Source organism: Monodelphis domestica, chromosome 1 (assembly GCF_027887165.1).
Source record: "Monodelphis domestica isolate mMonDom1 chromosome 1, mMonDom1.pri, whole genome shotgun sequence".
Classification (NCBI taxonomy): Eukaryota; Metazoa; Chordata; class Mammalia; order Didelphimorphia; family Didelphidae; genus Monodelphis; species Monodelphis domestica.
In genome coordinates, this window is record NC_077227.1 from 423,710,722 (window position 1) to 423,721,997 (window position 11,276).

The 11,276-nt window shown below is 38.3% G+C and overlaps 2 protein-coding genes across 2 annotated transcripts; both read left to right on the forward strand.

Annotated features, from left to right (window-relative positions):
- Positions 1-770: 770 nt before the first annotated feature.
- On the forward strand, positions 771-2,171 carry LOC100017590 (olfactory receptor 5C1). Its single transcript, XM_001371069.4, has one exon. The coding sequence runs from the start codon at positions 771-773 to the stop codon at positions 1,731-1,733; it is 963 nt and encodes a 320-aa protein (XP_001371106.4). The 3' UTR covers positions 1,734-2,171.
- An 885-nt stretch (positions 2,172-3,056) lies between these two features.
- On the forward strand, positions 3,057-10,004 carry LOC130457231 (coiled-coil domain-containing protein 14-like). Its single transcript, XM_056816889.1, is given in 4 exon segments — positions 3,057-3,101; positions 7,815-7,934; positions 7,937-8,143; positions 8,292-10,004. Coding segments are annotated over 4 exon segments (2,085 nt in total).
- Positions 10,005-11,276: the final 1,272 nt, after the last annotated feature.

The window sequence follows — 11,276 nt, forward strand, 5'->3', positions numbered from 1 at the left end:
CCAGGCATGCTGCTTTGTGCTCCCTCTCCACCCCAGTGTATTAGATCCCTTGTGCAGGCCTTCTAAGTTGTTTCAGGCTGAAAAATTACTTTACCTTTCCTTGTTGTGGGTTATGCTGCTCCAGAATTCATTCCAAGAGATTATATCAAAGTTTTGGGAAAGGTAATTTGATAGAGATAACGTGAGTCCATGTATCTTTTCTGCCATCTTGCCTCTGCCATCAAGACTTATTTTTCAATTTAATTTATTGAAGATTTTTTTCAAAAATTGTACCAATTCATATTAGCAACCTCTCTGTAGCCTAGAGCTATCCAGAATACTAAATGGTTAAGGAGTTTGCCCTGAGATTGCACAGTCAATATGTGTCAGAAGTATTTGAATCTATGTCTTCTTGGCTTCAAGACCAATGTTCTACCCAAAGACCCATGCTACTTCTCATAGGTATACTTGGAAAAATAACAATTGACTTTAGAACAAGCTCAGACTCAATATCTCCCACAAATGAAGTTAGGCAGTATGTGAAGGAAACACTCTCATTTCCAAGTTATTAGGAGACTGGGCAGACTATCTCTTATTGAGCCCATTGTTGAATTTGTCTCCCTTATGATATGGCATACTGAACAGAATTTCCCTCAAGACCAATGGGACTTTCCTTTCTACCTACCCTTCTCCCTTAGAGATTGTAAAGAAAGGAGAGTGCAGATTTTGATGAGTAGTACTCACCTACATTCTGTTTATTCTACCTCTTCTCCTAGTTGCCATCTTACAGGATGACCCTGAAGAATATCACTTGGATTGATGGAGCCCCAGATGAATTTATTCTTTTGGGTATTACTGACCGCTGGGACCTACGTGTGGCACTCTTCCTGGTATTTCTACCCATCTATCTCCTGAGCTTGCTGGGAAACATGGGCATGGTATTGTTGATAAATGTGGATACCAGACTCCACACCCCTATGTATTTTTTCCTGGCCAACCTCTCACTACTAGATGCCTGCTACTCCTCAGCCATTGGCCCTAAGATGCTCATAGATCTGTTACTGTCACATGCCACCATTCCCTATGCTGCCTGCGCAATTCAGATGTTTGTTTTTGCAGGATTAGCAGATGCTGAGTGCTGTCTCTTGGCAGCTATGGCTTATGATCGCTATGTGGCCATTGGGAACCCACTCCTCTACACAACAGCCATGTCTCGACGCCTGTGCCTCTTGCTCCTGGCAGCTTCAGGATTGGGTGGTGCATTGAGTGCCTTTGTTCACACAACATTCACTTTCCGCCTGCATTTTTGTCATTCCCGTGAAGTCAATAGTTTCTTCTGTGATATCCCACCACTGCTAGCCATTTCCTGTGATGACACTTCTCTTAATGAGCTGCTGCTTTTTGCTGTCTGTGGTTTCATCCAGACAGCTACAGTATTAGCCATTGCTGTGTCCTATGCCTTTATTCTTGTTGCTGTGATTCGTATGAATTCTGCTGAAGGGAGAAGGAGAGCAGCCTCCACCTGTGGCTCTCATCTTACTGCTGTGGCTATGCTCTATGGCACACTCATCTTCATGTACCTTCGACCTAGCTCTAGTTATGCCCTTGACACTGACAAGATGGCTTCTGTCTTCTATACACTTGTTATTCCTGCCCTCAACCCACTTATCTACAGTCTACGCAACAAGGAGGTTAAGGAGGCCCTTCAAAGGACATGGAACCGATTCTGTTTCCCACACCAAAGGCATCAATGAAGACACCAGAAGTCTGGGATGTGGGGGGAATATCACAAAGAAATAAGGGAAAGGGTTCTTTCACTTAACCATTACCATATTTTAAAATGGCTAAATATCCAGAGAGAATGCAGAAATCTTGTTGCCCTAAAGACAGAGAAGGAATTTGGTAGATTTGGGATTAGAGTTATGTCTGGGCTAGAATTACAGCACTTTGGAACTGGAAAGGATCTTAAAAGTACATAGAACTTTGGAACTCAAGGATATCTTAGAATACAGTACTAGAAAGGACCCTAAAAATAATCTAGCCCAATCCCTCAATTTAAAAGTTTATTGATTTCTTTTTTTTTTTTTTGCTGTTTTGTGTTTAAGAAGAAAAAAAAACCTTTACCTTCTGTCTTGGAATCAATATTAAGTATTGATTCCAAGGTAGAAGAAGGTAAGGGCTAGGCATTTGTATTTAAGTGACTTGCTGAGGGTCAAACAATTAAGAAGTATGTGAGATCACATTTGAGCTCAGGAATTTCTGTCTCCAAACCTGGCTCTCCATTCACTGAACCACCTAGCTGACTCAATATTTTATTTTTACATCACCTTCATTTCTAAATATATCACTTCTGACTCCTCTTCCTAGAGAGACATCACTGAAATAAAAAAGAAAAAAAAGTGGTTTGTCAAAACTATCCAATACATCAACCAAGTCTAAAAGTATGTACAGAGTTCCACACCCACAGTCTTCCAAGGGAAGTTCATTCTCATCTCCCTTCTCTGGAGCCAAGATAGGTCATTTTAATTATACCACTGTCCAATTTTGCCATTGTCATTCTTTCCACTTAAATTGTTATAGTTATTGTGTATAGTTTTCCTGCTTCTAGTTATTGCATTTTGCATCAATTCATAAATCTTCCCATGCTTCTCTGTGTTCTTCACATTGATCATTTCTTATAGTACAATATTCCATTTCATTCATATATAACTTCTTTAGCCATTCTCTAAAACATAGGCATCTACTTTGTTTCTAGTTCTTTGCTATTATTTACAGTACTTCTAAGTCATTATGGTGCTCTCCTTTCTTTTTTTCTTTGACCTCTTTGGGGGATATATGCCTGGCTGCAGAATTTCTGAGTCAAAAATAGACATTCTTACGTAATTCAAAAGTACTTTTCAGAATTCAACCCTCATTTTAAAACTAAATCATGACTATGGTTGAAACCTAACTTTTCTAAGTGACAGTACAATGTTTTCCCCAGTAGATAACTAAAATGTAACACCAAGTCATTCCCCAGCTTTCTACCCAAGTTCCCTCTCCTACCCTAGAGGAGTTCACTACTCTTGAGGCTCATTATGACGCTTGGCATTATCAAGTATCCAGTGCCTAGAACATTCCTGGTATGTAGCAGGTACCTAATAAATGCTTATTGACTGATTATTCATTCTATATTTATGCTCTCTGCCCCCCACCTCGACCAAAAGCACTTCTATGGTAGACCGCACAAAAGGCATATAAGTATAAAGAGCAAAAGGCCTTCAATTAGAATAGCAGATAAATGAAAAGTAATTGAGTCAGATAGAAAAATGTCCTCTGTATCCATGCACTGAGTTACTAACCTCCAAGGAAGAGATAATCTAATCCCATTTTAATCCCTCTGCTTCCTCATCCAGCAGAAAGATGATATCAGTTCAGACTTGTGGCACTGGTGGTGAATCTTGGAGTGTGGTTCTATCAATTTTCTTCCCTGCAATCTTAGGGAAGTAGGTTGGAGCAAAGCTGATTATATGATCATAGATTGAGCATTGGAAGGGGCTTCTTTTTGCAGATAAAGAAACTGAAATGTAAAGCCAGAGATATAAAAATGATTTGACCAAGCCATGCAGGTCATAAATAAGAGCGTGGATTCAAACTTAAGTCTTGTGATCCCAAACCCAGCACCGTTCCAGCTGTATCATAGTGATGCCTCAAGGATAACAGTAGAAGCTGAGCCTACTTTTCTTTATATGGCTAAGCCTTGCCAAACCGCCTCCTTCCATGTCCCCCGTGGCTCTCTGGCCCCTCTCCCATCTTTCCCAATTCTCTTGTGCCCACAATTTTCCTGCTGATAAGTTCAGGTTGCTTCTTTTCTCTCCATGTGACTGTTCTCAAAATTCGTGCCACCTGCTCTTTAAATACTACTTCATGAGAATGTTAACTTTTTTCTTTCCAGTTCAATTTCCCTCCTTTTCTGTCTCATCCCACTCATCATACACTTTACTGAACCCCAAAGTTAGATATGGGTCATTCTGCGTATCTCATTCCTTGGAGTTTTTTCCACTTATGTTGCAACTATGGCTTTGACTGAAGCTATACTAGACAAGATCCTATAAAGGACAGTAGCAGTACACACACACACACACACACACACACACACACACACACACACACACACACACATTCATTACAATGAATAACCAAAAAATTTCTATAAACTTATTCTTATACTAAATAACTTTGGGTAAAGGCATATGGAACATCACGAGATGACATTCTTTATCCTAGATTTGTAGAATCTCAGCAACAAAAGAAACTTTAAAAGCTGTTTGGTCCAACTCCATAGCTAGGGAATGAATATCCTCTGCAATAACTCAGATGTATTCATCTAACCTTGGATTAGTTTTACAGAACTTCAGAGAAAATGTCATCATAACAAATATTGGCCAAGATGGTGGAGTAGCAAAGGAAACCACTGAAATCACTCTGAGAATCCTCTCAAACCAGCCTTAAAATAACACCTCCAAAAGAATACTGGAGTGACAGAACCAACAATGGGATGGAGCAATTCTCTTTTAGAAAACAACTTGGAAGAGAGGCAGAGAGGGTCTATTTCACTGGGATTAGAGAGGAGTGCACCTGAAAGCAAAACCATGTACAGAGAAGAACACGCTGCCCACCTCCCTACTTACTGTTCCAAGTTCTGAACATGGGCATAAGCCAACTTTGAGACCCCAAGACACTGCACACCCACCCCTTGAAGTTCTAAGCTCTAGCACAAGGCAATCAACTGCATCTGGCCTATTCAAGCCTAAGAAGAGGTCTAGAACCCCCTGCTCAAGTCTGCAGTAAAATCCCAACCTCCATCACAGGGCAGTCCACAGTGTACCAGGATAATGTAAGCCCAGACTAAGGCTTAGGGTGCCTTCCCAAGCCCATAGTGAGGTCCCACTCCCCATTATAAGGCAGTCTGTACTTTACCTTGTCTATGTAAGCCCAAAGCAAGGTCCAGAGCCCCTACCCAGGGTTGAAGTGAGGCCCAGAGCCAAAGAACAAAGTGCTGTGAGCCCTGCAAGCCATCAACAGTCCCTAGAAGAGATTGAATCAGCAGTGGGAGTTGGCTTTCAGAGCTCCTAGCCCACAGGCCATCATACCATCTTGGAAGAACTGAAAATAACATAAACCAAGAACTAGAGCTGACAGTAGCAGCAAGGAAAAACTGAAGTTTAAGAGAGTACTTTCTCTAAACCAAGAACAGAGCTCACCTTTAAGATGAAGTATTTTTATTTTTTTTAAGTATTTTTAAAGGCAGGGGAAATAAACAGGAAAAAAGTAAGAAACAAACAAACAAAAAAAAAAAACCACCTAACCATAGAAAATTATGGCAACAAAGAAGAGCAAGGTACAGGTTCAAAAGGGGACAGTGAGATCCAAGTGGCCACATGCAAAACTTCAAATAAAAATGGAAATTGGTCTCAGGCTCTGGAGAAGTTCAAAAAAGAAATTCAAAAACCAAATAAGAAAGGCAAAAAAAAATGGAGAAGAGAAAATGTAACATTAGGCAAAAAGAAAACAACAGATTAAAGAGCAGAATTGGCCAAATGGGAAAAGATGCATAAAAATCCAATGAAGAAAAGAGTTCCATAAAAAGCAGAATTAACCAAAAGGAAAAGGAGGTTCCAAAAGTTCACCAACCAAATAATTTCTTAAAAATTAAAATTGAGCAAAGAGAAGCTAACAACTTCATAAGGCATCAAGAAACAACCAAATAAAATTAAAAAAAAACTAAAAAAGTAGAATAAAATATGAAATATCTCATTGAAAAAGCAAATGATCTGGGAAATAGGTCTAGGAGAGACAATCTCAGAATTAGTGGACTACCTAAAAGTCATGATTTTTTAAAAATCCTAGTGATTATATTACAAAAAATTATCAAAGAATAATGCACTGATATTCTTGAACAAGAGAGTAAAAGAGAAATTTAAAGAATCCACTGATCACTTCCTGAAATAAATCTCCAAATGACAACTCCCAGCAATATTTAAGCCAAATTCAAGAGCCTAAATCCAAGGAGAAAATACTACAAGCAACTGAAAAAAAGACCAATTCAAATATTATGGAGTCACAGTCAGGATTACATAGGATTTACCAGCTTTTACATTAAAGGATCAGAAGGCTTGGAATATGATATTCCAGAAAGCAAAGAAACTAGGCTTACAACCAAGCATCACCTACCTGGCAAAATTGAGTATATTCTTTCAAGGAAAAAATGGCCATTTATTAAAATTGAATATTTCCAAGAATTCCTTTAAAAGACCAGAACTAAAGATAAAATTTAATGTCCAAATATAATATTCAAGAGAAACCTAAAAAGGCAAATAATAAAGAGAAATTTTAAGGTTTCCAATAAGGTCAAACTATTTATACCCCTTCACGGAAAGTTGATATTTATAGCTCTTAAAATTTTTATCATTATCAGAGCAGTTAGGAGTATACATAAACAGAGGACATGGGAGTAACCTCTTTAGGATTACTTGCCCCCCAAAAAACATCAAGGGATTAAAAATTAGGATTGGGGGGCAGCTGGGTGGCTCAGTAGATTGAGAGCCAGGCCTAGAGATAGGAGATCCTAGGTTCAAATCTGACCTCAGACACTTCCCAGCTGTGTGACCCTGGACAGGTCACAACCTCCATTGCCTAGCCCTTACCACTCTTCTGCCTTGGAAGCAATGCACAGTATTGATTCCAAGACAGAAAGTAAGGTATTTTTTTTTAAATAGGATTGCACTAGGGGAAAAGGGAAGATGGGGGTAAAATAGGATAAACTATATCACCTAAAAAGTTGCAAAAGTATTACAGTGGAGGGAGGATGAAGATGGCAATGGCCAATGTTTAAACCTTAATCTCATCAGAATTGACTCAGAGGGGGCAGCTGGGTGGCTCAGTGGATTGAGAGTCAGACCCAGAGATGGGAGGTCTTGGGTTCAAATCTTGCCTCAGACACTTCCCAGTTGTGTGACCCTGGGCAAGTCATTTAACACCCATTGCCTAGCCCTTACCACTCTTCTGCCTTAGAACCAATACCCAGTATTGACTCCAAGACAAAAAGTAAGGGTTTTAAAAAAAAAAAAGAATTTACTCAGAGAGGAAATAAGAACCATACTTATTGAGGTATAGAAGCCTATCTTACCCTCCCTATAGAGAAGTAGGAGGGGAATAAGATGGTGAGGTGTGGGGGTGATTAAAAGCAAAACACTTGTGAGGAGAGTGAATGAAGAGAGAAAGCAGAATCAAAAGGGGAAAATAAAATGGAGAGAAATATAAAGATGGTAATCATAACTGTGAATATGCATAGGGTTAATTCACCCATAAAACATAAGTAGATAGCAGAATATTATTAAAACCAGAATCCTATGATATGTTATTTGCAATAAACACATTTGAGGCAGGGAGACATACACAGAATAAAGGTAAGGGGATAGAGCATAATTTTCCACTAAAGTAAAAAAAAAAATTGGGAGAAGCAATCATGATCTCAGACAAAGTTGAAGCAAAAAGAGATCTAATTAAAAGAGCTACAGAAGGAAAATATATCTTGATAAAAGGTACTTTTGACAATGAAATAATAACAATACTAAAAATATATGCAGATCAACTGCATGCCTTCTGGCAGAGGATAGGTCTGAGAGATGGTGAGACCTGGGCCTTGGCTTGCTCAGGTGAGGGACAGAGCTCAGTCGGGCCAGACTCTCAGCAACTTAAGAGCAAAGATCTGATCCTGGTCTGGTAGTCAGGAAACCTGGCTTTCAGCCTGGATCTACAATGTGAGCTGGGGAAGTGACCATGAGGAGGAATAGTCGTCCTTCACCGAGCAGGCGTCATCTGGGAAACAAACTGGATCAACGAAATTGACAAATGGAAAGAAAGGGATTCATATGAGAAAAATAGCCCGGGCTGATGCAGATTCTGGTTATTCACACTCCATTCTACTGATTCTGATGAGCAGGTTGGAATAGTACCCCAGGGGCTTGAACGCTGCACATCTTTACCCCAGGAAGTTTTGCAAAATGGAGAGGCAATCTGTGGGAATCCAGGAAAAGGATCTTCTGGGAAGCTTGGATCCAGACCTTTGGAAAACAAAGGAAATAAACTAAAAAAGAAAGGACACCCCAAAAATGCCATTCCTCCATGAGTCCATAAAGAAATTTTGTCTTCAGGTCCTAAGAAACACCCACCTAATAGAGTTTCTATTGAAAATGAAAAAGATCCTTCCCATACAAAAGAGATTCAGCCAGCCCAGGAACCTTCCAACTTTGACTTTTCCATGATGTACAAAACCTTCTATGAACATGTATGGACTCAGATGTCTGATCAATGCCCAAAGTTCTCATAGCATTTCTGATTTTGGTCCTCCAGGCTTTATTCATGGCATATCCTCCACACTGATTCTCTCTTCTCCTGATCCAACTCCACCTTCTGAAGTTCAATCTGAGGTTCAGGTTCCCCCACAAAGTGGGGCAGTTTCTGTGACCACTACTAATGTTCCAGTGCAAACCATCACCACTAATCCTTCTCATGCATCTTATCTGCCAACAGCTAGGGAAAATAACCAAGCTCTTCCAGTAGTTCAGCCATTAATCCATGATAATGGAATTCTAGCAGCACAAGGAATCTCTGAGCAACTGGGTAAGGAAATAAATTTGCTAAAGTGTATCCAGGCATATCTGGATCAGTTACATCCTCATCAAATAAAAGCACATGAGGAACACCAAAACCTTGACCCAAGAGAGCAACCTACAGTCTTGACCACTGAAGAAGACTTTGCAGAACATATTTGGGAATCTTTAAGTGATGATGAGGATTTCAAAATGGTTGAATTAGCAACCATGCAAGACCTAAGCTCTGTCAAGAACATGCAGAAAGCAAAAAGTATGAGTCTAGAAGAAGCATCACCAAAATTGAGAATGCTCAAGTATTTGTTGGGAGAACTCAAGGCACTAGTAGCAGAACAAGCGGATTCTGAAATTCAAAGATTGATTAAAGAAGTGGGAGAGTGTATATCCCTGCTCTCAGACATAACTGAAAACACTCACATGGAAAGAGAAATAGCTTTAACTTTGCAGACCATAAGGCATGAAAATACTCAGTTACACAGAAAATTGAAATCTTTAAGCTACCAACTCAGAGAACAAGAAAAGATAATGTAGTCATCCAATTGCCTAGACTCCAACTTTGAATTAATTTCTATTCAGTCACTGAATATGTCCCTGCAAACCCAGTTGAAGGAGTCATTAAGGAATCAGAAGCTGATGAAGACTAAGAATGACAAGCTCTTAAAAGTTATTGAAAGCCAGAAGGAAGAGTACAAAAAGTGTGTCAAACTGTTTCAAGAGCAAGATAAAAAAGTACTTGAAAATAGGCAGCACTTTGAGATGGAGACCACAAAAATTAAAATGGAATTGGAGGAAGCCTTAGCCAGTGTAAAAACCTACCATTTTAAACTGGAAACATCTAGAAAAGAAAAGAAAATCTTGGAGTTAACAGTACATCAATGTGATGCTGAAATCACCTGGCTAAAAAAACTAACCAGAACTTTGCAGAACAACATGACACAATTCCTCACAGACTTCAGTGTGGACAATGCTTGTTATAAGCCTGAGAAAATGCTTACCATATCCCTTCTAGACATTCATGAAGTACACCTACAGTCTGAACCATCCCCGCCTCCACTTTCTATGAAGTACCTTAAAAGTTTAGAAAACAACCAAATTTATACTCAAACACAATCACCATTTTTAAAAGAAGATGGAAAAGGGAGAGTGCCAGCTATGTCTTATGAAAATTTCCTAAACCCCGAAGTCTGTAAACATAAACTCCTAGGGTTAGATCGTGAATTAGGGACTCTACCTTATCATTCAAAAGTCATTTCAGAAACAGGGAATGAGGCTGACACAATAATAGATGATGAATTCAGACTGAATGATTAGACAATTTACCTTCCATTTGCTGTAAGCTCCTCTAAAAAGAAATCTCTGGTGACCAATTAAATATTCTCAGTCCTACAAAAAAATTAACACTTCTCACAAACCAGATTGTCAATTAACAAAATATATACAAGCTTTACAAACAAGAATATCAGAGTTGCACAAAATGAGCTTGATATAACAAACAGTACCCCAGATTACAATTTGCACAACATTAAACCAGGAGACAAAGTATACTTAAAAAATTTCAATAGAAAATTGGCTACAGACATAAAATGGACTGGACCACATGAAGTATTGCTTACTACTCCAACAGCTATAAAAATTGCAGGGAAAGAGTCATGGCTCCACTGTTCTCACATAAAACAAGTAAAATCCAACATCACTGTAACAGACATAGAAGAAGAAGACGAGAGCCACACAAAAGATAGTGCTGAGAAATGAAAACAAAAACTGATTAACATCAAAAAGTATGCCACAAAGAAATAATAGTGACACATAATGTTCAAGACAACAAGATCCTTGCAGTCAAGCATACCACAACAACAAGGAAAAGACAGCTTTCCAGTCCAGAGGAAAAGATTTTAAAGCATTCCAGAGAAAAAGCATCAAGAAAAGCTGCTAGAGAAAAGAAGCAAAGAGAAAATGCTGAAATGGACAGCTAAGACTTTGAGCTTTGTAAATTTGTTTATATAAGAAGAGGACAGATGGAAAATAGGACTTATATGTAAGACTGAGTGAGGTGAAATCATAAAACAAAATTAATTTCAAATATTAGGGAAATAGCATGCAACACTGCATAACTTAGAAGAAAGAAGAGATCTATCAGTAAATATGAGAGGTAGAAATCTGAAGAAACTTGATAAGTATTCATTCAGCACAACACTATTAGACACAAAACACAACATCACAAACTGATATATATTGGGAGACCTTGTTTAAATAAACAAGTGTCTGAAATTGAATTTATGCAAAATGTAAATATGTATATAGTTTGTTCCATAAGGTCTTAGGCAAATAGAAAGATCAATAGATATTTCTACTTGACTGACACCAAGATTAGGGAACTATGTATATTATTATATTATATGTAAATAATTTCTATAAATAATGTATATACTATAATTAGGTTAGTGATAGAGTCTGTAAATATTTTGCATAGCATGTATATATGTTGTACATAAGATTAGGTTATAGATTAGACTAGGAATTTAGAAAATAGTTATAAGTAGGGAATAGATTAGGAGTAAGTTAAATTAAGCATTTAGGAATAGACTTAAGCTGCATTTGCAGATAGTAAACTTTTAATTGTTTATTGTAAAGCTGATGTTGAAA

Bases quoted from the DNA above. Each gene is read 5' to 3' on its own strand.
- LOC100017590 (XM_001371069.4), top strand. From the start codon at position 771: ATGACCCTGAAGAATATCACTTGGATTGATGGAGCCCCAGATGAATTT.